The 27,611-nt window shown below is 39.9% G+C and overlaps 1 protein-coding gene across 7 annotated transcripts in view; it reads left to right on the top strand.

Moving 5' to 3' along the window:
* TENM1 (teneurin transmembrane protein 1) overlaps nucleotides 1-25,467 on the top strand; it is a 796,092-nt gene extending 770,625 nt beyond the window's left edge. For all 7 annotated transcript variants that reach the window (XM_072744131.1, XM_072744132.1, XM_072744133.1 and 4 more), the window contains 5 exons: nucleotides 11,352-11,648; nucleotides 17,789-18,176; nucleotides 18,998-20,218; nucleotides 21,004-21,146; nucleotides 23,636-25,467. In XM_072744131.1, coding sequence (XP_072600232.1) covers nucleotides 11,352-11,648; nucleotides 17,789-18,176; nucleotides 18,998-20,218; nucleotides 21,004-21,146; nucleotides 23,636-24,394 — 2,808 coding nt within the window. In that variant the 3' untranslated portion in view covers nucleotides 24,395-25,467. The remainder of the gene's footprint in view (nucleotides 1-11,351; nucleotides 11,649-17,788; nucleotides 18,177-18,997; nucleotides 20,219-21,003; nucleotides 21,147-23,635) is intronic.
* The last annotated feature ends 2,144 nt before the right edge of the window (nucleotides 25,468-27,611 follow it).

The raw sequence follows: 27,611 nt of genomic DNA, 5'->3' as shown, positions 1-27,611 counted from the left end.
AACCACCCAGTTCCAACAAAAAACGGTCCAACCAGTCCAAAGGCGTGATAAGGGCAAAATAATCCACGACAGTATTCCTTTACAATCAGTTCTGTTGGGAACACATAGACTCCGATCCGACTTCAGTGGTCTTTGTAATGCCACTAAAGTTTTCTATATACAGAAGTCAATTTGTATGTTTTGATTCTGTCCTATTGCTAGTCTCTATCCAAGCATTTACTGCTGATGTGCCACTGAACTGAGATGTAAAACCAGTCCACATAGTCACATGCACATCTCTGTGTGGAGGCAGTCAGGGTTTCTGTCAGAAGTCTAGAAATGGGATCTCCTGGGTAGGATCCCTTTGACGTGGCTCAAGAAATGTCTTTATTGGGGTGGCTGGGTGGCTCAGTCAGTTAAGTGTCTGACTCATGATCTCGGGTCAGGTCTCAATCTCAGGGTTGTGAGTTCGAGCCCCAAGTTAGGCTCCATGCCGGGTGTGGAGCCTACTTAATAAAAAACAAAACAACAATAAAAAAAAAGAAATGCCTTTATTTTCTTCACCTGTGAAATGAAAATATCATACTGAAGTAAGAACCATCTACATAAGGCTTATCAACTTCATGGATTCACCACAGAATATTTGCATCAAAGAAATGAACTCTTAGTGCCTCCCCCAGTTTATAGCCTCAATAAAACATTATGAAGCAGATCATACACTGTGTGCCTTTGGGTTTTCCTATTCTTTAGGATAACCCATCCTGTACTATATGACTTTGGGATTCTCCACTTTCTAAGATAACCCACCATTCTCTCCCCTCCATGTGCACAGATAATGAAGAAATTATAAACTATAATTTACACCTCATATCCCAGAGTGTCCTTCATGTTGAAAAGCTAATGGTCATAAAACATCTAGGCGCTCTGTAGTGTTAAGGAGTTAAGTGTTATTTAGTTAATTCTACTTACAATTGACCCATTTCCCTTCCTGTGGTATAGTTGAGCAGATCTGTGGAACTGCTTAGAAGCAGGACCTTCTCTGCTACGTGACTTCTAGGGTACTTCCTGAGGTCCCACCACAGAATGGAGCCCTTATCAGCTGAGCAGTGTAACCATGCATGTCCCTAGAAACCTAACAGCAATCCTTTACATATGTTTAGTGCTTTAGAGTTAACAAAATGCTTTCATAGCCAGGATTTTATTTGATCACCACAACCATCAATTGTTTTTATTCCCAATTTACAGATAAGGAGACTAAGGCCCAGAGAGGTTAAGTGATTTGCCCAAAGTCAAACAGCTATTAAGGATCAGAGCCAGCACTACAATGCAGGTCTTCACCTAGCACAACACTCTTTCCACTACATCATGCTGTGCTGCCTTGTTCCTTAAAATAATTAATCTATAAATCATTGCCCCACTCAGTGGAGCCACCTTGGCAGGGCCTGACTCCTCATTTCAATGCTGACAAAAAGAGACAAATAATCGACTCTAATGTACTGGCAAGTGTGGGTGGTACAGGACAACTGGCTAGCCTCCAGGCAGGGAAAATGTGGAAGAGGCAAGCGAAGGGAAACTGTTTAACTGGCTAATTCTTACCTTCTCTCCCCATCCTTCTGCATTTTTTTATACTGCTGCCTCAGTTTCCCCAGATTAGGCAAATCTAATTTAACGGAGGGAACATGCTCCCCTCGTGTAAGTGTGAATCCAATTTAGGCAAAGCAAATTGTCTTTCCCTGCTGAGTTTATTATTTCAGAGATGGTGCCCCTTCGTTTCTGGAAGCTTTTCAAGGGGCAAGCAGATGGCACGAGATGTAACGTTCCCTCTTCCTGGGCCAGATATACAGTGACCCATTTGTGAGCATACATGTAAAGAATAAGCCTCTCTGACACCCTCAAGTACCTCAAGGCATTGGACTGCATCATTTATTTCTCCTGGTGGAACAGCCATTTCAGAGGGAGAACAAGTCGGGGTCCCAGAGCTCTTGAGACAGAATACCAGGTTTAGATAGTCACACAACATCGAAACCTCATGCTGTACTGTATGAAATAGGACTCTTCTTAAAAAACAAACAAACAAAGGTATGATTGTGATTTTTAATTGTGCTTGGGCAGCAGGTCATAAAACATTAATTGTTCGGACACAAAATGACAGGTTCATTTAAAGGCACATTTGGTTAAGATGATGGACATTCCATAAAGCTACCCATCACATCCACTCTAGACCTTCTAGCTCGAAGAAAAAGCAGAAAAGGATAGACATCTCTCTTGGAGAGAAAGCAACAAGGATTGCTCTTCTCCAATGACTGGTGGGGGGTTTTCATACAAAGTCAGGATCCCCTTCAAGGTGAGCAAGGCAGACTGCTGAAAAACGTGATTTCCTGCTCAGCATCGGCAAGCAAGGGATTTGTTACCTCTGGGCCATCCTGCACCAGCTCCATTAAGTGAAATAAATCACATTAACATCCTGAGATTTCCTTTATTTTAAAAATCCATTTCCCCCCAACCTGAGTTGTGTTTGAATCATCTTCCTTGCAAAGTACTTTTACATCCAGTCCATGTATCTTATCTGCTGCATCAGCCTGTCCCCATAAATACATTTCCCTGGACAATGGAGAAATTAGAGCACAGATAACAATGGAAGCAGTTGTAAAGGAATTGGACATTCACCAACAGCAAACCAGTTTAGGAACTTCACCCAGATTGCACCTAGCCACATCCACAGATAATAACACCGTTATAGGAGACAGATCCCAGCACTGGATCCCAGAGCTCTTCACAAGATTTCACAGACTGAGATGTGAGGTTACAGCCAAACCCCTGCACTGCAGCCTCCTTTATGAAAAGGAAAAAAAAAAAAATCCAGGAAGCTTAGCACTTCAAACCAAAGTCATAAAATAAAGTAAGATGATTATGTGTTTACAAGCAAAATGAAGCAAAGACTAATCTAAAACCCTCACAATTGATTTTTGTCCCCTCTTCACTCAAAGATATCTGAGAACGGGGTAGATTGGTTTTTCAATGCAACATGTGAATGTTCATACGTGATCTGCGCTCTGAAAGGGCAAACAAGCCCAGATGCAACACAGGGTCCCAGGCTGACAAATGATGGGGAGTTTGGGAGGCAGCCAAGAGGGTTCCAGCATCTCCCTCCATTCTCAGAAAATGCCTTTGCTGACAGGGCACTCAGCTGCTGGCTGCTCAGAGCTGCAGTTCACATTTGCTTCATGCTATTTTAACTTCCTTCTCCCCAGGTTAGCTGGAGGGATTTATTTTGTGAAAATTTAGATAAGGAGTCTGCTTGCAGATAGATTAATCTATTTAAAAAATATATCTGTGGTTCTCAGTCCCAAGTAACAGTGTATCTTACCCCTAAGGAGTCACCTGGAGACAGGAGATTTTAGGTAACTGGGCAGAATTGGTTTTTTTTTGGGGGGGGTCAGCGAATTCTTGGGGCCTTCAAATACTAGAAGCTACTCTACTTGTTAATCTTGAGTCAACTCCACTAAGACAACTAGAAAGAAAGTATTATTTCACATATTATTCCACATGCATATAAACATTAATAATTTGGTATAAAAAATTTCAAGTGTCTGCTGTATGATTACACAAATGAATTCACCAACAGGAAAGTATTTAAACAAGAGCAAATTAATATAATGCAGAAAGCCTCCAAGTTAAATGATATAGCAGAAGTCAGGTGGGCAAAATGAACAAGATTTTGAGGAAGAACTGGTATGCCCATACTTTTGTGCCACTTTTCGCATCTATGAAGTGAGGATATGGGCTATGCAATCTCTATCCTTAGTAGCCTTATCACAATTGAGCATAATTACAGCAGCTAACATTCACTGAGGTCTTACTATGTATATGGCCATGTATTAGCTCATTTAGTACTCATAACATTTTATCCGGTGGGTTCTATTATTACCATTCTCATTTTACAGATTAAGAAACTGGCACAGAGACAGGGTGCCTGGTTGCCTCAGTCAGTTAAGCATCCAACTCTTGATTTCAGCTTGGGCCATAAGCTCAGGGTTGTTAGATCAAGCCCCATGTCAAGCCCTGCATTGGTCTTAGCTCTAGGCATGGGCCCTGCTTAAGATTCTCTCTTTCCCTCTCCCTCTGCAACCCCTTCTCAAGAAAAAGAAAGAGGAGAGAGAAGAAAGAAAGAAAGAAAGAAAGAAAGAAAGAAAGAAAGAAAGAAAGAAAGAAAGAAAGAAAGGAGGAAGGGAGGGAGGGAGGGAGGGAGAGAGGGAGGGAGGGAGGGAGGGAGAGGTCACACATAGCTAGTATGTGGTGATAGCAGGATTTGAACCCGGGCAGGTCAACTCAATAGCCCATGTCTCAAGATCCCTACTAGCACTAAGATCTTGTGGACTGGCAAGGTAAGGAAGTTGTCTTGGGAGTCAATAAGAAAAAAGAGGTAAAAGGAAAATCCAGATGGGGTAGTAGCAGCTGATGCTAACACGAAATACATTAGTCTTATTAGTTTATAGGCAAATCTGTGAAATAAAAGCAAGGCTAAGTATAGTTTTAATTGTCAGCCTAACAATTATCAATTAAAAATAAAATCTGTAGCATTGTACTGATTAATTTCTAAAAATCAAGTACTAATTACCTTAAAACCAGTGAGCGTAGAGTAGCATGTACTAATTTAAAATAGACTGTGACTTTTCTATCCATTCTCATAAATTCAAGGAAATTAAATACAGTGTACCTCCCAGTGATGTGATTATTTGGCCCATCTCACTTATTCATCTTCTGATTTTTTCAGCAAAAATTAACAGGGTAATTCAGTGGCATTGTGAGGTGAAATGCTAGACAGCATCCTTGAAAATTCAGCCTTCTCTTCTTTGTAGAAGAAATCATGGGGCACTTGAGTGGCTCAGTCAGTTAAGTGGCCAGCTGTTGATTTTGACTCAGGTCATGATCTCAGGGTCCTGGGATCCAGCCCCATGTGAGCCTCCATGCTCAGTGGGGAGTCTGCTTGAGGATTCTCTCTTCCTCTGCTCCTCCCCCTGCTCTCTCTGTCTAAAATAAATAAATATTTTTTAAAAAATTAATTGACATAATCCTAGCTTAGAATTCAACACATTTTGTGTATGTTTATATATATTTATATAATAATAAAATATATAAAAGATATTAAGTTGAACCATAGCGAATTGCCCTTCTTATAGGCTAAAAACAGTCAAATATCAGTAAACAATATATCTGTATCCTACTAATTGAATGAGTCTTGTATTGGAAGGGTTGAAAGGACTTTTTCTTAAGCAATTAAAACACGAATTCCTAGGAAGAAGCAAGAAAAGGCTCTGAGTGGAGACAAAGGCACTTTTCTTTGGAGCTTCTGCTTGTACCCACCCTTTCCAAGCACTTTTGATTTCTGCTAGAAACACAACCCATGGCTCCCCAGGGCACTCACTTCCCTCTTTCCTTTCTGGTCCAAGTATGAACAAAAAGCAAGCTCTCCTCCTTACTTCTCCTTAGCAAAGCTGAAAAAAAAAATATAAGGGAACCAAAGGATGAATTAAAGCACAGATACTTTTTCCCCTATGAAAAATTGTTACCAAGTCCAACTTTCTTACCCCAACATACAGCTCATAAGTTGCCAAGTTCAGAGGTCTCATTCAATGTGCATCCTTATCCAAAGAGACAAGAGACCCCTTTTAACTTGGGGCTATTACCAAATTTCACCTCTTTCTTTGTCCCCTCTTTTCCAACACAAGAATTGGTATAGACTGTTTGGAGGAAGAGTGTGTTGGGAAGATAAACAATTTCCTTCTACCCTTTTAAGTTCTTTGGCTGGTATAATAAACTGACATAGAATAGATTGAGGAGGAGAAAAACAAACATAAGTCTAACAACATGTATACCTACTGTGTATATGAGAGACCCAGGGAAACTGAGTAGTTCCCCAATTAGCTAAAGCCAATACCTTAAGTAACATCTCCAGCTAAAGACAAAAGATGTGGGAGGTGCGGAGTCAGTTATGGGAGGTTACCAGGAAAGTGACAATAAAAAAGGATGCAGTTGTTGTGCAGTTTTAAATTCTCACCTTCTCTGTTGCTAAAAGTTTCTAGAGATTTAGTCATTCCCCACTTTCTGGTACAGAGAGACACCCTTACAAATAGAAATTCCCCTTATAAATACAAATGGGTAACTTCACAGCTTTTTAAAGAGCTTCTCCTTGTAGCTGTTTCTTAAAAAATAATCAGCCTAAAATAATCCTTATGCCAAAGAGGCATATTTTGGAATGGCAAATTCTCCCGTGCAAGTGGAAATAAAGACCATGGCCCACACTTGGGTCAAAGGCAATTGTTGCCTTTCAGGCAAACTAGTGTTCCTATGAATGTGGAGCTTTCCCAACCTTGCTTATGACCCCAATAGCCATAGGCAGTCAGCTTAAGTTTGGATTCCTGACAAAATGGCTGGAGTATATAAGCACTCAAGGATAAGAATGGAGCAGCCCACCTGGACAAGCATACTCCTTCCCAGCCTTCTCACACATAGTTTCCACAGGAGATTTGGGGGTACTGTGTGACATCTTCTATTCCTTCACCCGCCTTTCAGCTCTTAGCCAAATTTTACATTACCTTCTCTTTTGGGTTCCTGGACCCAATTCCAGTGTGGGAAGTGGAGTTCCCCACATCAACAAGCAAGTCTTGGAACATGAGCCGGCTGTCCTACAATTCAATTCAATTCTGACACTATTTACCAATAAATAACATCAGATTCCATGGGTTTTCAGTCCTACAAAACTGTCTCCTGCCTGCTACTTCAGATGCCAGTCACCATGTTCAAGTTGTTGCCAGTGCTTCTGATGGACAGGCTATACATGAGATGTTCCCACAACCCTTTCCTTGGGTTTGATTCATTTGCTAGAGCAGCTCACATAACTTAGAAACATTTTGCTTAGAAGATTACCAATTTATTATAAAAGTTCTTCTCAGGAAGAATTGGATGGAAGAGATGCCGAAGGCGAAGTATGGGGAGAGGGTGCGGAGCTTCCATGCCCTCCACATGTGCCACTCTCCCAGGGTCTCCACTTGTTCACCAACCCAGAAGCACTCCAGCCTGTCCTTTGGGTTTTTATGCAGGTTTCATTACTTAGGAATGATAGATTATATATATATATATATATATATATATATATATATATATATATATCCATTGGCCACTGGCAATGGATTCAACCTCCTGCAACTCCCGCCCTTCCCTGGAGGTTTGGATGGAGATACTAAAAGTCCTAATCCTCTATCATGTGGTTGGTTTCCCTGGCAATCAGCCCCCATTCTTAGGTTACTTGAGGGCCTTCCAAAAGTCACCTCACTAACATGACAAAAGGCAGCTTTATCACTCTTATCAGAGGAGATTCCAAGGGTTTTAGGAGCTTTGTGCCAGGAACAGGGTCCAAGACCAAATATACATTTCTTATAAATCACAATGTCACACTTTCCGAAGCTTTGAAAATAGTTTTTCAACACCATCTGAGTATCAGAGTACATTATCCAGAAAAAGAGAAGCCTGGTTGCGGACATATTGACAAGCAGAGAAGGAACATTAGGCGGCCTTCCTCTGCTTGCTTTGTACCACTTAACAGTGATCCCTGCTTGTGTAACTGTAATGACTTTATTAAGAAATGTGTTCTTGAGTAGTAAACTTAATCTATCAGACAAATAAAACCACAAATTTAGTTGAACTGGAAATCACTTGTTACTTTGGCTCTTTAACTATCATTATAACATAAATTGTAACAGTTACAACCGTCTCTGGGAGTACATGGATATTTTACAGCTATTGTAAATGAGCGTTATTACAGTTGGAGATACGTGGCTATAAAACCACAGGAAAGGTAGTTGAAGAAAGAACACCTGGTTATGTATAGGTTTCCAAGCCCTGTGTATCAAAAGACAAAAAATATGTGCTTCACTATCACCTTTTAGGTAATAACAGCAGGTTACTGTATATTTATGCACTACAACACTGCACACATTGGCTACACAGATGGTTTAAAGAGTCATGATTCCCAATCTGTGTGTGGCTCTATTCCCTGAATTAAACCTACCCCTGAGACTAACAGCATTTCCTTTCAAATAATTTTAAGTATCTAATCTCTAGTCTTCTGGACAGAATTCATAGCATGGAACATTTGATAGGTCCTTTTTTAAAAAAAAATTTAAGGGCAAATATTATTAGCCACAGCTGGCTGATGAAGAAACTGAACCAAAGGTATTTTATCTTAAAGCAAAGTGCCATACCCCAACAAAAAAAATGAAAAAAAAAAAAAACCTTCACGAGTAGGTAACATACATGTCACCAATAGACCTTTAAAAAGGTCCAACCTCACTAGTTATCAAATAAATGCAAATTTAAACCATAGTAACATACCATTTTCCCACTCTCATATTGAGAAAAGTTTACTGACAGTGCTAACATTTACTTGATGCTGGTAAGGATGGAATAAGGTGGGGAGTATACATTTATAGAAGCTTCCTGCACTAGAAAGTAATAACTCATGTTGCATCAGGAGTCTTTAATATATTCTTATCATTTCACCTGGTAATTTCACTTGTTGAGTTCTGTATTAAGGGAAAATGTTCAACAAAATATTAAATATGAAAGAATAATGGATCAAAAACTAATTTCCAACAATAGGAAGAAGGATAAATAATATTCATGTAAGAAGATACTATGCAACCATTAAAATCCACATTTTAAGAATATTTAATAATACGAGCAATGCTCAAGATAAACATTAGCTAAAAAGTAGGACATAGAACTTTTAAGTACAATCCTAGTTGTATTTCTTGAATGTATAAACAGATTATGCAAAAAAAAAGAGATGAATGGAATGCAGCCAAGTATTAGCAGTGATTAGCATTGTAGGATGAGATTACAAGTAATTATTTTCTTTTTCTATTTCTTTATTTTCCAATTTTTCTGCAATGATAAAACATCACTTTTATGATTGAGGGTGGTGTTTGAGGAAATTGTTTTGAAAACCAAAGTGAACAAGGGAAGACTGGACTTTAAAATGAGAATGTGGGCTTTGCAATTGTAGGGGTGGAAAATTTTTCTCATCTTCCTTTTAGGTTCTTCGGTTGGTCTAATAAAATTCACATGAGACAGATTAATGAGAAAAAAACAAATTCAATTTTGTACTTATGGAGGCTCCACAAAAATACAAAAGACTCAAATACAGTCAAGGAAATATAAGGTTTATATGCCATCCTAAACTAAGGAATGGGAGAGGGTCTTAAGGCTTCAAAGGGAAGGAGGGTGATTCCCAGGACAAGAATAAGAGCAGATGAGGGCACCTGAGTGGCTCCGTGTTGAGCACCTGAGTGGCTCTGTGTTGAGCGTCTGCCTTTGCCTCAGGTGGTGATCCCGAGATCTTGGGATGGAGTCCACATCAGGCTCCACTCAAGGAGCCTGCTTCTCCCTCTGCCTATGTCCCTGCCTCTCTCTGTATGTCTCTCATGAATAAATAAATAAAATATTTTAAAAAAGAAGTCCTGGGGATGTAATGGGCAGCATGGAGACTATAGTTAATAAAACTGTATCATATATTTGAAAGGTGCCAAGAGAATAGATCTTAAAAGCTCTCATCACAAGAAAAAAAATATGTAACTCTGTGTGGTGATGGATGTTAACTAGACTTACTGTGGTGATCATTTCACAATACATACAAATATTGAATTATTGTGTTGTACACCTGACACTAATATAATGTTATATGTCAATTATATCTCAATTTTAAAAATAAAAATTTTTCTTTTTTATATTTTTTTATTGGAGTTCAATTTGCCAACATTTAGCGTGACACCCAGTGCTCATCCCAAGTGCCCACCTCAGTGCCCATCACCCAGTCACCCCAACCCCCTGCCCACTTCCCCAATAAAAATTTTTCAATAAAAAATTTTTTAAAAAACTCTGAACCAAGATTTTAAATTTGGACTCTTGAGACCCCCTAGAGGTTTCACAATTGGGTTTCCAAGCCCCTTTGAGACTGTATTTATAATGTTCATGTATGTGTTTATGTGCATTTTTTCTGGGGACACTATGAAGCTTTCAGATGTTTAAAAGGATCCCTGACCACAAAAATTAAAAACGACCATAAAGTTTAGTTGAGTAGCGAGTGAATCGGTTTAGTTCAACTATGATTAATATAGTCAAACCCTAATGTTGTTTTTTTTTCTGCCTTAGTCATTAGCTAGATATTTAACATTCTGTTCCGGATCATGTTAACAATTCTACAGATATAAATCTAGCATACCAAACCACAGTCACCTTGTAATCTGACACATGAGCCCATTCAAAGCTTAACCTAAATGAATAAAGTAATCATTTTATTTTTAAAATAACAATTACTAATGTTATTTTTACATTTCACCAGTTAGCTGTAAATGTAATTTTATTTAATTCTTAGCACAACTCTGTGGCATGAGGTGGTAATATCACTCCCATTTCACAGATAAGAAAACTAAACCCCTGATAGAAGAAATGACTGGTGCACAGACAAGCTGCTAATGAAATGGTTCCTGACTCCTGCTGTTGACACTTCTCAAAGTCTCTCCTTTCTTGTTTGAAGGAGAGCAGAATTTGCCACCCTAAAATATGCCTTTTTGGTGTAAAGTTTATTTTAGGCGGATTTTTCTTTTCAGAGAGAGAGAGAGAGAGCATGCAAGCGGGCACACACACGAGTGCATGCAAGGTTAGGGAAGGGCAGAAGAAGAGAGAGACTCCCAGCAAGCTCCAGGCTGGGCAAGGAGCCCCATGCAGGGCTTGATCCCAGGATCCTGGGATCATGGCCCAAGAGGAAACCAGGAGTAGACGCTCAAGGGACTGAGCCACCCAGGTACTCAGGCTGATATTAAGAGGGGGGCACTTGGCGGGATGAGCACTGGGTGTTATGCTATATGTTGGCAAATTGAACTCAAATTAAAAAAAATAAAGTAAAATAAAATAAAAAGAAGCAGCAGACACAGAAGCTCTGAAAACTGAGTAGAAGTCGCCCTTTTGTAAGAGGCATCTATGTTTATAAGGGAAATCTCCGTTTGTAAGGGTGTCTCCCTCTCTGTACCCGGAAGGGGAAGATGGCTCTAAATCTCTAGAAACTCTTATCAGTGGGAAAGGTGAGGACTTAAATCTGCATAAAAACTATATCCCAGTTTACTGTGCTTTGCCTGAAAACCTGCAAACCTCCCATAACTGGCCTTCCGTCCTCCCGACACCCCCCCCCCCCCACCGAACATCTTCTTTCGTCTTTAGCTTGAGGTGGATTCAAGGTGGTGGCTTCATGACTGTGAATGCATTTCATGAGAGGAACCAAAGCAGTGCTTAAAATGTATCTCATATCTGTTTTCTAGGCCCACAACCGAAACCTGCTCTCCATAGATTTTGATCACATGACTCGCACGGGAAAGATCTATGATGACCACCGGAAGTTCACCCTTCGAATTCTTTATGACCAGACTGGACGACCTATTCTGTGGTCCCCTGTAAGCAGATATAATGAAGTGAACATCACATATTCACCTTCGGGATTGGTGACATTTATTCAAAGAGGGACATGGAATGAAAAAATGGAATATGACCAGAGTGGGAAAATAATTTCAAGAACTTGGGCTGATGGGAAAATTTGGAGCTATACCTACTTAGAAAAGGTAAGTATGTCCGGGAAAATAAACTAGGTCTGAGTTTCTGAATGAGAATATTGAAAATGGCCCTAATTACCAAGCTTGGTGAAGAGAGCTACAGGAGAAAAGTATGTCCTGGCAATTCTGCTCTGTAGAAGTAACAACAACAAAATGTATCTATAAGGATAAGCTGTTTTTCTGCTAAAAACTTTCCCCAACCCCACACTCTGCCAGGTACTCTTTCAAACCTAAGTCAGGATAATGGCTTAGCTTTCTCCTCATTTGAGCATATTTGCTCACGCTCTTGAAAAGGTATCTTTATTATTATGAAAGCTCACACTGAGGTAAAATAGGTAGAAAATTATGAAATTGTGTGTTAATGTGTCTCAGCTCTGGAAAAAAGCCTCTTACACAGAGGATAAGGAATTCTAATTTTGTTGGGATAATCAGTCAAGTTTTAGTAGCATACATTTTAGGACTGATTTTCACAAGTAATCAGTCTGAGCAAATGGTGGCAGTGGGGCCTCATTGGTAATAGTCCTTTGTGTACGGTGAGTCTCCAGCAGCACCCGTAATGGGAGCTCATGGGCTCCTGTCTGATGGAAATAGACAAGGGTTTTAATCCCACCACCGGAACCGTTTGTCAGACAGCCTCCAAGTGGCAAAATGGTTTCTGGCCAGATCAGTAGCAGAGAACCATAAGAGAAAGTGATTTCCATCCACCATCTCAATTTCTGATGTCATAAGATGGTGTCTTTTGTTTCCCAAATCTATCCATTCAACTGAATTCATCAGTCCTGAATTAATTTCTGGGAAAATTGAAAAATGCTTCCCCTTGAGGATTCAAGGGTAATGAGTGCAAGTTAACCCCTAGAAGTTCTTACAGAAATAAATCACAGGAGCTCAGAGCTCATATGACAAAATTTCACTCTTTGCACCAAATAACACCAAGCTTTTCTGATACGCTCCCCAAAGTTTTGGGGGGAAAATAGCGTGCCAGTGGTTGTATGTCATTATAAAACTATAATACTACTTCCCAGAGGCAGTTGCTGGGGGAATTGCCAAGTTGCAAATGCCTAGGAGATAAAGCAGAATTCCACTTGGGAGCCAGGGTAAAGAAGAGAGTCCTCTGCTGTATCCACCCCTTGTCTGCTGAAGAAATAGATCCAATCTATAATCTGTACTCTACACTGGGAACACCTGAATCTTATACAGAGTGGATCTCTCCTCTTGAATTTTGGTAACAAGAATGATTTGAAAAATCCTATGGCTCATGTGCATAAAGTGCTGAACTCGGTACAAAATTCTGTGCATCCAGGTATTTGGTGGTATGTTTACAGGGACAATGAATGTAATGATGGCCTTCATATGAAAAAAAGGTACCGCTGATTATTAGACTATAGGCTGATTTGTTTTTTGAGGAATGAGGATGGGTTTGCGCTGACCCTTTCACAGGTCATACATGTAGCTTGAAGTAACCATCGCTCCCTAGGAGTATGCATGGGTTTGAACTCATAACCCCAACTTCATTAGCACCACAGTTTGGCTGCTGAACTATAACTGCCTGTAGACAGTTCCATCTGAGTCTCTAAGACTTTTCATTTAGACTGCCTATACAATAGCAGAAGAGCCTACTGAAAACTTGAATATTAGCCCTTCGTGCAGCCTCTTTGACACCAAAGAAGCTATTTTACTTTTTCTCTTTTCTGAATTAACTGATTATTTCCTCAAACTTTCCTGAGAAAAGAATCATGTGAAGGAAACTTCACCTATGTTCTCTTTGCTACAGAAACTTAGTTGGCAATAACTCTAAAAACAAACAAACAAACAAAAAAAAAAACCTCTATGAGACTGCCAGTGTCTGCAGTGGACACAAGACCAGACTGTTGTCTCATGTTCTAAGAGAAGCCCTAGTGACTTCCAAAGACTAGTTTACTGACCAGTGAGACAAGTGGAATCACTTGTGCCTTTTAGTTGACTTTTGTCCCTTTCTTGAGTTCATATTTAATTTGTTCTCTAATTAAAAGGTAGCCTCGGGGCACCTGGGTTGCTCAGTCGGTTAAGATCTGACTCTTGATCTCAGCTCAGGTCTTGATTTCCAGGTTGTGAGTCTAAGCTCCGAATTGTGCTCTATGCTGGATGTGGAGCTTACATTAAAAAAAAAAAAAAAAGTATCCCTTGACCTAAACAATCGTATTATGCAAAACTCAGATCCTGCAAAACAAACAACTATGAAATGGTTCTCTACTTTCCAAAAACCATTTATCATGAGATTGATTTTATCAACATTATAATTACCAGTAGTAATAACTAATTCACTGAATAGATATGATGATTAAATGAAATAATATAAACTGCCCAGAACATCTTATCAAAAAACAAAAGTTAGTTTCTTTCAGTTTACATAGTGCATTATAGGATTTATTTTCCAATCACTAACAAATGCTACTTACTTACCTCTACTTGAAGGGAAGTTAAAATAAGAAAGAACAGAAGGAAGGAAAGGAGGAAGGAAAATGAAAGAAGGAAAAAAGAACAAAATTAAAGCATGTTTGAAATTGTGATTCTAGAAAATAAAAAGGGAAGGAATAATGAATTTACCAAAATCCAATTTATTTTTTTAAAGACTTTATTTATTTTTTCATGAGAGACACAGAGAGAGAGAGGCAGACACATAGGCAGAGGGAGAAGCAGGATCCCCACAGGGAGCCCAATGCGGGACTCCATCCCAGGACCCAGGATCATGACCTGAGCCAAAGGCAGACGCTCAACCACTGAGCCACACAGGCAACTCCAAAATCCAATTTAGATTTAACTTTTGTGGTGAGGTAATGGGATTGTCTTCCTGTGCTCTTTCAGTCCTCTCTTCAACATGGCCTTTGCTGGCACATTCTTTCACTATTCCTGGGACAAAACAAAGACAGAGACTGGCTCTTGTAATATATTTTAAAGTAGGAATTCTCAAGCTCAAAATACTTTGGATATTACCTCTGTAAATTTGCTTGCTATCCCTATACCATGATATATTAAAAAGCAACAGCAAATATTTCACCTCAGCGTGCAGAAATTTTGTAGAAATTGTGTGACTTCCTCTAGAACAAGTGCAAGTTATGTGTATCATTTTCATGCACAATGGTCTGTAGCCATTAGGAGAAAAATAATTATTTGGGTAATAGCTGCGGTTGCTTAATGATCTCTTCTCTATTAAAAAAATCAATTATTGTTTCTTAAATTTTCTCTTTGTGGTCATTAATTCTCTATCTTGATTTATGAGGCTTCTCTGAGTTAATTATATTTTGAAGACTTGTGGGGCTAAAATTTTGCATTACAGTAAAATGTAAATCTTTCGGTTTCCTAAAATCGTTCTTAAGGACTTCATTTTTAAAATGCATTTAAAGATATTTTATAATCATTTAATAAGATGCTTTAGTCTGATACATTCACACAAAATGGTCTCTTTGGGGCTGAAATTTCCAAAGGCTGCCTGAAGGGATACAATGCTGGGTGCCTTGAGCTTCCAGGTGGCCCCACACTGCCATCTGGTGGTTCTTCAAGTGCTTTACCTTTTCAAATTTCTACCTTTGCTCATTTCTATTCTTGTTCAAATGAATCTACAGGCTTGCTCTTTTTTTCTTCTTTACAATGATCTCTTTTAGGATCTCACAACCAATTAAAAAATACAAAGTCTCCCACTCTATTGTTTGGGCTCATAAGAAATGGCCTTTTATCCTGTTGTAGCAGCCCTGTGGGCACTGGATGGACTCATACACGTTGTTTTTGAACAAACTGAGAATAGTGCCCACCCAAAGTGAAAAAGCAGCCAAGTAAGAGCTAAATGGCATTCCGGCAACACAACAGTTACATTCACGAGCTTTCTCATCACGTCATCCACATCCTTGCCGTAGGCAGAAAGCTTTAAAACAGACCAGGGAGCTTTTGAGACAGCACAGCATCAGCACCACCTAGGACAGGGGTCAGGCAGTGGCTTACTGCAGCACGATGGACTAGACAGGGGAGAGAACACAATGGCGATGTGTTGTCAATGTTTGGCAAGGCACGCACAGTGACTGGAAAAGGCATAGCCCAGGCAGGCTGGTACTAGATAATGTGTGGGAGCCATATGGTGATTGTCCCTGGCCCGCATCACAGGTGACAGATGTCATTTGTTCATGGCAAACTGACAGGAGAGACTGGAAAGGAGCTGAGAAACCTGACTTTAAGCATAGAGGTAATGCAAAGGCATTTCTCACCAGCTCCCCCAGCTTCTGTTGGTTCTGCCTTGGTCGGGGAGGTAGTTCTCCCTTCATGTCCTCATGCCAAGTCTCCTGCCTCTGTTCAGCAGGGTTTGGGGGACCTTCGGGCCTTCCACGGGTGATGAGGTGACAGGCTTTCTGTACGCAGCTTTGTGTCCACAAGACAGAGTACTTGGTGGGAAGAAACAGAAAGGAGGAACAAATGAGCAAATAATTGCAGACTTTGACTTCATGGTTCTGACACGTGATTCAAAATCAATAATTCTCAGAAGGGCAGGGAGGATATGCATTTTCAAGAAATATATTTAATACCAGAATATAATTGCATATTTAGAAGACTGAAGTGTATATTATATAGGCTTACATAATTCATATTCATAAATATTAATGTATTTTATGTTTAGCAAATGAAGAGATACCTATTGTTTTCATGACACAAACTTCAGAAAATAAAGCTCAATTAAATCCTTTTGCTTGATAAGGTAATTCTCAAGGAGGGAGGGGTAAAGCTTCCTTAGAGAGTTATATCAGAGTCTCCAGGGGTGAGCATTTTTTTTATTATTAAAAGATGAGATTTAAATGTTTCTCAATTAGAAATAGGATTGAGGCCTCTGTAAAACAGTGCTCCTTTTATGTTTAGATTTAAGGTTAAAATAATAACAAAAAAAGTTAAAATAAGGTAAACCAATATCAGTGAAATACCTAAATACAAGTGAGGCATTATACCTCCACAAATAACTTTCTGAAATACAGATCAGTTTTGAGGAAAGGGGTTGCATATCCAGAGAATTCCTCACTTTTTAATGGCATGTTCCCCCAATATAATTTAAAACATGAATTACTTGTCAACTACACTCAGATTTTTTTTTTTTTAATGTCAACTATAGGGACTCCTGACCAGCCCAGCCAGTAGAAGGTGCAACTCTTGATCTTGGGGTTATTGAGTTCCAGCCCCATGTTGGGTATAGAGATTACTTAAGAATAAAATCTTTTTAAAATGTCAACTATATTCAAAAAATAAATAAAACATGAATTGCAAAAGAATAATTGTTATATTTTATATACAACTTTTGAGGAGACGTTACAACTATGTGAAGTCAATAAATACTTTTTGGTGGCTATAACTCAGTATGTGGCATGCCCTCCCCTCCACTTACCTCCCTCCAGTCCATCTCCACATGGGTGGTACTACACAAACAATAACCTTTCTGGGGTTATCTATGACTTGATTGTTTCTCCCAGCTTTGCAAGCACCCTCTCTTTCAACTTGTCTTTCAGTGATTGGTTCCCTGTTGCCAACATGCTTAAGTCCGGCCTCCTTAGCATGGCTTAGAAAGCCCAGCACAATCTGGACCCAGCCTGCTTAACTGGCCTCATCTCTTGCCATTCACCAGCACCCCCCAACACACCCATGCTCTGGCCACACAAAATTCCTCTCATTCTCTGAAAACCCATGTCCTCTTTCTTATCCAGACCTTCACAATGCTGTGCCCCCTGTCAGGAGTACTCCCTCCCTACCCTGCTCCCCCACCTCTTTACCTTCACCTGGCCAAACCCTAGTCATTCTTTAGGTCTCAACTCGGATGTCACTTTCTCTGGGCAGCCTTTCCTGACTTCTTAAGTCTAGCTTAGCTATTCTTCCTCTACTCGCAGAAGCACCCTGTCCTTCTTCCATCATAACACATTGCACACTATATTGCAGTTGCTTGGTTGCTTATCTTTCTCCTCCATTAAGCTATAAGATCTACGAGGATAGACATCATTCCTGCCCATTGCTATATCCACTAAGGTCCACCTCAGTACCTGACACATAGCAAGTGCTCAATAAATCTGTGTTGAATGGATGAATGTGTTTATTTAGTCTCCTCAACTTCGTGGTACATATTATGCTATTTTGCCTTTGTCTCATTTCAGTCCGTGATGCTTCTCTTACATAGCCAGCGACGTTACATCTTTGAATACGACCAATCAGATTGTCTGCTCTCCGTCACCATGCCTAGTATGGTGCGCCACAGCCTACAAACCATGCTTTCAGTTGGCTACTACCGGAACATCTACACCCCACCAGACAGTAGCACTTCTTTTATCCAAGACTATAGTCGAGATGGCCGACTACTACAGACCCTGCATCTGGGAACAGGGCGCAGGGTTTTATACAAATACACCAAGCAAGCAAGGCTGTCTGAGATTCTCTATGATACCACTCAGGTCACATTAACATATGAAGAGTCTTCTGGGGTGATTAAGACAATACACCTGATGCACGACGGCTTCATTTGCACAATCAGATACAGGCAAACAGGTTTGTTGTGAAAGGGTGGTGATGTGTACAACCATATGGGTCAGTATTGTTTTATGAAATTTTTACTGGCCACAGTGTGAAACAGAAGCATTAACCTGTAGTCATCCAATCCAATAAACATTCACTTTACTTACTAAATTATCTTCCATTGAAAATTTAAAACCCCTGTTATAGGCTGCATGAAAGCTGATTCCTTAAAAACCTACTGGGCATTTCTCTTTCTGTGTCTCAGCTCTTGGAAAAGTTGAGATCCAAGAACCTGGTCTAACTGTGTCCTCCTTCCTAACTCACCACCAGATCTTTCCAGAGACGCAGCTGCAAGAGTTGAGCCTCCCTGGCAAGGGCCTAAGCCCCGTGTGACCTTTATAAGCCTCAGTTGATGACAAAACATGTTCAAAAGTCAGGACTTTTGAATATATTTCATCCTTTGGGCTTATAAAATGCCCAAAGTCAGTTACCTTAATGCTGGACTTTGTCAACACCTGACCTACTGACTTTGTCACATAGGTTAAACAAATTAAAAGTACTTTTGTCAGTTATTATAACAAGAAAACATGTCTATAATATCAGTCTCACCACCCCAAGCCACTGAATGAGTTATTAGTTAAATAGTTCCTGTAATTAAATTATTCTATAACTATAGCATCTGGTATTTTTTTCGTATTTAATGACCACAACTATAAGAGTATGTATCTATGAGATGATATGCCCAGGTGTGAATGTAAAAGCATCACTACTAAAGTCAGTGACACTAGATCTTTCTGACTGCTCAAAATTATGCATCTAGTTCTGTTCTCATTATTTTTATTTTGATTTTTCAGGACCTCTTATTGGACGCCAAATCTTCAGATTCAGTGAAGAAGGTCTGGTGAATGCTCGGTTTGACTACAGCTACAACAACTTCCGCGTCACCAGCATGCAAGCTGTGATCAATGAGACCCCCTTGCCCATAGATCTGTACCGATATGTTGATGTTTCTGGTAGAACAGAGCAGTTTGGAAAATTTAGTGTCATTAATTACGATTTAAATCAGGTCATAACTACTACGGTGATGAAGCACACCAAAATCTTCAGTGCCAACGGACAAGTTATTGAAGTTCAATATGAAATCCTAAAGGCAATTGCCTACTGGATGACTATTCAATATGATAATATGGGGCGTATGGTAATATGTGATATAAGAGTAGGAGTAGATGCCAACATAACAAGATACTTCTATGAATACGATGCTGATGGGCAACTTCAAACTGTTTCTGTAAATGACAAAACGCAGTGGCGTTATAGTTATGATCTGAATGGAAACATCAACCTCCTAAGCCATGGGAACAGTGCTCGTCTTACTCCTCTCCGATATGACCTCCGAGACCGCATCACCAGACTAGGAGAAATTCAGTATAAAATGGATGAAGATGGCTTTCTGAGGCAGAGGGGAAATGATATCTTTGAATATAATTCTAATGGTCTGCTGCAGAAAGCCTACAATAAGGCTTCTGGCTGGACTGTGCAGTATTATTATGATGGGCTTGGGCGACGTGTCGCCAGTAAGTCCAGCCTAGGGCAACACCTTCAGTTCTTTTATGCAGACCTTGCCAACCCCATAAGAGTCACTCATTTGTACAACCACACGAGCTCAGAGATCACATCCCTGTATTATGATCTCCAAGGTCACCTTATTGCCATGGAGCTAAGCAGTGGTGAAGAATATTATGTAGCCTGTGATAATACAGGCACCCCACTGGCTGTGTTTAGCAGTCGAGGTCAGGTGATAAAAGAGATATTGTACACACCTTATGGAGATATATATCATGACACTTACCCTGACTTTCAGGTCATCATTGGTTTTCATGGAGGACTGTATGATTTGCTTACTAAATTAGTGCACCTGGGGCAACGGGATTATGATGTTGTTGCTGGTAGGTGGACGACACCTAATCATCACATATGGAAACAGTTGAACCTCCTTCCTAAACCATTCAACCTCTACTCCTTTGAAAATAACTACCCAGTTGGCAAAATTCAAGACGTTGCAAAGTATACCACAGGTATAAAACTTTAGACTAAACTTGATATAACTTTATAGTGTTTATCATATAATCTCAGTGCCTCTGTAAATATGCTTCCTCTTCCTGCCAGTTAGGCCACAAGTTATTGTGCAGTCACTCTCTTCCTTAGTCTGCTAGAGTGAGCAGAACTGTGCATGTGGCAGAACACATGATACTTTTGCATCCCAGGACACCTTTTCTTCCCTTTTAAGCATTCTGTTTATAGTTCTCACTCTTAAAAGCTTATACGAAGGGTGCCTGGGTGGCTCAGTTGGTTGAGCATCTGCCTTCAGCTAGGGTCATGATCTCAGGGTTCTAGGATGGAGCCCCAGCGTCAGGCTCCCTGCTCAGTGGGGAGTCTGCTTATTTCTCTTGCTCTACCCCTCCCCCTGCTTGTGTTTGCTGTCTCTCTCGTTTGCTTTCTTTCAAATAAATAAAATCTTTTTTAAAAAGCTTATATGAATAATTTCATAAAAGAAAAATTCAGGATTATGTTCTATCAAATAAATCTAATATTGTGGACTGTGTGACCTCAGTGCTAGTATCACATTAAGAGTTTCAGTGCTGTAAACTGAACCTATCTCTGTGATTATCCATGAATCAAAAGGTTTCCCTGTAGAGAGAGGATCATATATTTTAGAGCAGGTGATAGTAGGGGGAATTTTATCCCTAACTTCCCATTGGCTGAACACTTTGAAGGCAGGAGAGGTACAGTTCAGGCTTTCCTCAAAGGTTGTAAAGTATGGGCTTCATCATTTTTTTCTTTTATATTTTGTGCCTCACAGACATTGGAAGTTGGTTGGAGCTGTTTGGTTTCCAGTTACACAATGTTCTACCTGGATTTCCCAAACCAGAATTAGAAAATTTGGAATTAACTTATGAACTTCTACAGCTTCAGACAAAAACTCAAGAGTGGGATCCTGGAAAGGTTAGTTAAAATTTTACCATCTCTATTTGTCTGAAAAAGCAGATCATCCAACACCATGACATGCCATTAACATATATTCATTTACTTATTTTTGAGTTGTCTTGAATATTCACTGAAATATCCACAATTAATGAGGAGGTAGGAAAAAAGTTTCCATGAAGAAAGGATCAGAGAATTGGAGCTTTTAGAAAAGACAAGACTAACATGGGATTTGATGACTTGCTGCGGTAAACAAACAAGAGAAACTAAACTTTTAAAATTCTGGAACGGGCTGCCAAGGGCAATTACGGATTCTGTATAGAGAAAACTGTTCACTGACAGACATAAAAATTTCCAACAGCAAAATAATTTAAGGCATAGTGCATTGAAAGCATGGGAAGAACAGAATTAAATTATTCTGACAAAGAAAAAATATGTAAGAGCATTGAAGTAAAAATAATAAACATTATAGGGATAAAGTCTCTGGGAAAATAGGAATACCAAACTATTCACGGTTAAGCAGATAATTTCATCAAGAGTATGAGGTACAAATGAAAACAAGAAGTAACTTTTCCCTACAATTGAAAGAAATGGAGGAGTGTCTCTTTGCAAAAAAAAAAAAAAAAAAAAATTACTTCAGCAAAATAAAACAAATATGGATGGGAGGGCTTGAAATTTAAGTGTAAAAAATTAGGGGCACCTGGCTGCCTCAGTCAGTTGAGCATCTGCCTTCGGCTCAGGTCATGATCTCAGGGTCCTGGGATTGAGCCCTGGATTAGGCTCCCTGCTCAGCAGAGAGTCTGCTTCTCCCTCTGTCCTACCCCCACCCCAGCTCATGCTCTCTCACTCTCGCTTTTGCTCTCTCTTAAATAAATAAATAAAATCTTTTTAAAAATTATAAGGGAAAGGGAATTCTAAATAGGTACTATAGGCTTATCCTGTTTTGTAAAGTCATGTAATATGTAAAAGTAATATTTGTAATTAAAAAGTAATTAAGTCTTTTTTATAATTAAAAGTCCTTGGGATCCCTGGGTGGCGCAGCGGTTTGGCGCCTGCCTTTGGCCCAGGGCGCGATCCTGGAGACCCGGGATCGAGTCCCACGTCGGGCTCCCGGTGCATGGAGCCTGCTTCGCCCTCTGCCTGTGTCTCTGCCTCTCTTTCTCTCTGTGACTATCATAAATAAATTAAAAAAAAGAAAATTTAAAAAAAAAAGTCCTTTAAAAAGTTAATCAAAATGTTGAAATTGCTGAAGCTTTGTTATGGATACTTGGAGGTTCACTATTCTCTTGATTTCCTAGTATATTTGAAAATGCCCATAATAAAAAAGGTTGTTGGGCAGCCCAGGTGGCGCAGCGGTTTAGCACTGCCTGCAGCCCAGGGCGTGATCCTGGAGACCCTGGATTGAGTCCCACTTTGGGCTGCCTGCATGGAGCCTGCTTCTCCCTCTGCCTCTGCCTGTGCCTCTGCCTCTCTCTCTCTCTCTCTCTCTCTGTGTCTCTATGAATAAATAAATAAATAAAAATTTAAAAAATTTTTTAAAAATAAAAAAGGTTGTTGTTTTTTTAAGTACATGTAAGAAGATCAGTGAACTTCTTGCTGATTTGCTGTAGTCACTTATAAGGTCACAATCTCTTAATTTTTTTAAAGATCTTATTTATTTATTTATTTATTTATTTATTTATTTATTTATTTATTTATGAGAGACACAGAGAGAGAGAGAGAGAGAGAGAGAGGCAGAGACATAGACACATAGGCAGAGGGAGAAGCAGGCTCCATGCAGGGAGCCTGATGAGGGACTGGATCCCGGGTCTCCAGGATCAGGCCCTGAGCCAAAGGCAGACACTAACTGCTGAGCCACCCAGGGATGCCCTGGTTACAATCTCTAAAAGCAAGAATAGGGCAGCCTGGGTGGCTCAGCAGTTTAGCGCCTTCTTCAGCCCAGGGCCTGATCCTGGAGACCCGGGGTCGAGTCCTGCGTCGGGCTCCCTGCATGGAACCTGCTTCTCCCTCTGCCTGTGCCTGTGCGTCTCTCTCTCTCTCTCTCTCTCTCTCTCTCTCTCTCTCTGTCTCTCATGAATAAATAAATAAAATCTGTAAAAAAAAAAAAAAAAAAGCAAGAATAATGCCTTAAGCCATCTCTACCCCTCACTGTGGCTACTGTATCACACCACATAGAGTAACAAACAGCTAGTCAGTATTAGTTACACTGATGGAATTAAAATGTCTTTCTTCGGGAGGAGCTGGACCCACTTACTCTGAAGTGGCTCCTAGCTCTGAGATTCTATGATACCAAGCTTGAACAAATCACCCTATGTTTAACTCACCGAGGCCACAAGAAGTATATGCAAGGTGACCCAGTAACCTGTTAGTCGTGTCTTTGCCAAATCTCTGATGAAGAGATTCCAAATTTGGAGTGAAATTTGTTGTGAAATCGCTCACCGGAACGGTAAGGCAAGAAGGTGCTTTTCCCAATCATCAAGCATTTGCACTGTACCTTTCTTCTTTCCTAGACCATTCTAGGTATTCAGTGCGAGCTCCAGAAACAGCTCAGGAATTTCATTTCCTTGGACCAACTTCCTATGACCCCTCGATACAATGATGGACGGTGCCTTGAAGGAGGGAAGCAACCAAGGTTTGCTGCTGTTCCTTCTGTCTTTGGAAAAGGTATAAAATTCGCCATCAAGGATGGCATAGTAACAGCCGATATCATAGGAGTAGCGAATGAAGATAGCAGGCGGCTTGCTGCCATTCTCAATAATGCTCATTACCTGGAAAACCTACATTTTACCATAGAGGGGAGGGACACTCACTACTTCATTAAGCTCGGGTCTCTGGAGGAAGACCTGGTGCTCATTGGTAACACAGGGGGGAGGCGGATTCTAGAGAATGGTGTCAATGTCACTGTGTCCCAGATGACTTCCGTGTTGAATGGGAGGACTAGACGGTTTGCAGATATCCAGCTCCAGCACGGGGCTCTGTGCTTCAACATCCGGTATGGGACAACTGTCGAAGAGGAGAAGAATCACGTGTTGGAGATTGCCAGACAGCGTGCTGTGGCCCAGGCCTGGACTAAGGAGCAAAGAAGGCTGCAAGAAGGGGAGGAGGGTATTCGAGCATGGACAGAGGGGGAGAAGCAGCAACTTTTGAGCACTGGGAGGGTACAAGGTTATGATGGGTATTTTGTTTTGTCTGTTGAGCAGTATCTAGAACTTTCTGACAGTGCCAACAATATTCACTTTATGAGACAGAGCGAAATAGGCAGGAGGTAACAAAAAAAATCTCTGCCTTTGCGTCACCAAAGACTGCCTGTTTTTAAAAACATAAAATGGTTTATTGTATTGGTTTTCTAGATCAGAACTCTGTATATGTAAATATGGAGGAAAAACATATCCAACTGCCTTTCAATGTGACGGAAGATGGTATTTTAATATTGTTTGTTTAAACTCTTTAAGAAATGACAGATTTTTAGTTCTTGTGTGGCAGTATTCAAAATAACACAAGTAAAACAGCTAAAACAAAAGTATTCAGAAAGCACCACTTCAAATTTGTCAAGCCATGCACATGTTCAAATATAAAGAAGTCAAGGTTCTATATCTCTATCGTGACACAAAATTTCACATTTAACCGTCGGCAGAGCTTGTGGGCTATTTGAAAATGTGGTGCAATATTCTGAACCTTGCATTTCGAAAGACTGCCAGCCCTCTCACATTTTCCAGATGTGTAATAGGAAACGTAAAAAGAAGTGTAAAATGTCCTCAGCCACCATCTCCCAGAGTCAGGACCCATTTGCCCTTCCTCCCTGATTATTCCTCCTTGCTTGTGAAAGTAAATGCCATGTTGTTGTGCTGTGTTTTGGCGTGTGGTGGCTGGGTTCTGCCTACCACGCTTCCCTGCGGGTGTGGTAACCAGACTGAATTGCCACTATCTGCTTGTGTGTACATGATACCAGGGCAGCTGGCCAGTGTTAACTTCTCCCACACAACCTGTTCTGACTACATTTTTTTTACCAAATTGTCCAGCTGTATTGGCATCATGTAAGCATAGCTTTCATTAACCTGGGTAGGAATTTCTCATTTATATATAGGGTGTGTTTTGGTCATAGTTTCACGTTAGTGATTCCATATTTATACACTAATCCAATGGTTTTGTGCACACGAAAGGTAATTTACTACAAATGATTCTGGTACAAAAAAGAAAAAAGAAAAAAGGGGCGTCAGCAGGCATACATGCCTGACGTGCCAATAAATATGTTCACTACTACTGCAGAAATTCACAAGAGCCAAAACCTTTCAAAACAAACAAACAGACAGACCTAGTACTAAGACGAAAGGAAAGTACCAAAGGAAAGACCAAACCAAACATCACAGTAGTTGCTGCCACATTGATTCATCCCCCTTGGATTTATCTTTCAACTGTACAATTCTGCATTGACCATCTCCCAGCCACAGTAAGGAAATTTAATTAAGTGAACCCTTTCCGATCTCAGACATTTCAACTAATTATAGAGAGGCAGACTGTCTTTTACTAAAATAATTTATGCAGTTATTTACTTTAGATCTCTGTCTTCACCCATTTATTTTGATTTAATCATCTGTCCTGCCTAGGAAAATAACTATTTTCCAGGAAGGGTAATTTTGTTCCGTGATCAGTTAAACTTTGGAAAAAGATCAGGATTAGTGTTAATATCAGCTGCAGTTTCTCAATCTTTATGAATCCTGTAGTAAAAAGAAGCCCCTTTGTTAGCTGTGAGATTTTTGCCCAGTGACAAAGAGACAGTTTGTAAAACGCTGTGTAATTGTACGTTACCACAAATGAAAATACACGACAGCACAATGTGGCCTGTTGAAAATTCCCCTGAGCCAGCTTCAGCACTTTCATCACTGGGTCTGCACATTTGCTATGTCTGAAGGAAAATTTATGATGGAATGTTACAGTTTGGATTCTTTCCAGCTACTACCTAAATGCAGTGTGGGGGTCATCGCCCTGCTTTGGATGGCAGTTTTTTTGAAAATATGCAAAGTCAGAATTCAGGCTCAGGTTAAGGTTTTTAAAGAGTCTGACTCCTTCCTCCACCAAGTAGAATAAGGGAAAGGCAAGGATCTGCACAGCAGGGGAAGGTATATCCAGACATTTCATTTTCAAAAACATCAGGTTGAGATTACCACATTGTTACACATGTATTCTGAGAGAAAGAGAGAGAATTCATGATGAGCTCCTCTCTCTCTTTTTTTAAAGGTTTTATTTATTCATTTGAGAGAGAGACAGAGAGCATGAGGGGAGAGAGGGGCAGAGGGAGGGGGAGAAGGAGAAGCAGACTCCCCGCTGAGCACAGATCCCAATGCTGGGCTTGATCCTAAGACCGGGACCAGGACCAGGACCAGGGGATCATGACCTGAGCTCGGGGCAGATGCTTAACCAACTGAACCACCCAGGTGCCCCTCCTCTCTCTTTTTAATTGGAAGCACACCAGCTCAAGAGATTACTAATATAGACTACAATCATATTATTGCTTTTCTTTTTTCTGAATCAGGCCTGCATTAGTGGTACAGTATTTATTTAAGATGGGATTCTAAAATTATGAACAAACTTGTTGAAAATTTGAATACCTCCACACCAACCTAAAAATGGACCTTAAATTCCTAGAACCTCTGATTTTCTTTTAAATCAATGGAAAAATAATTTGCGAACTGTATATAGAGAGTGCATTCATAAATGTGATGATGTATTTTATCACTAATCCAAGATGTCAATATTAGAGTCTATTTTGCTTATATTTTAAGCGATTATTATACTTTTTTGCAATTCACTGATGTATCATTTTCAAACTGCTTTAAATATCCATTAGAAACAAATATTTGAAGCTTTTACTTAATAGTAATTACCTTGAACTGTGCATTTCTAGTTTGTAATACATATTTATTTAGTTTGTGCCTTTAGTTTCTTAAAGTTATATTTGTATTATATTCAGGAAATGCACTTTTTATCACTTACAGCTGTGGTTTTAATACTGCCTTGAACTATTATTACTCTCTTTACAACTTCCAAAGTTTTTGGAAGGAAAGAGGAAAAACCCAAAAGGTTAGCACCAATGAACAGTAAATCTAAGAGAAACATTTTGGCATTTCTTAATAAGAACACGGAGATATTGGGTACATAGTTCAGCTGAATACAAAGAATGCCTTCATCGATTTGTAGTTCTGAAGTTTAACTTAATGAAAGAACAATTTGTTTGCATTTCCTGATGAAAGTAAATGCATCCTAAAGAGAAAGATATGAATTTCTCAAACCCAGAGCACAGGCAGCTGACACTGCACAGCCGCACACTATTCAAGTAAGTTCAAATGAGAGCATGCTAGTTGGGCTCTCATGAAGAACATTCTGGGCTGGAGGCAGGGAATACTCTGTGGTTGTTTCTTTTTCCTAGTTAGGCCCATTTTATTTGTGCTGTTTTGTTTTGTTTTGTTTTGTTTTGTTTTTACTCTTGCA

Source organism: Vulpes vulpes, chromosome X, assembly GCF_048418805.1.
Source record: "Vulpes vulpes isolate BD-2025 chromosome X, VulVul3, whole genome shotgun sequence".
NCBI lineage: Eukaryota > Metazoa > Chordata > Mammalia > Carnivora > Canidae > Vulpes > Vulpes vulpes.
This window is presented reverse-complemented; position numbering and strand designations above follow the sequence as displayed.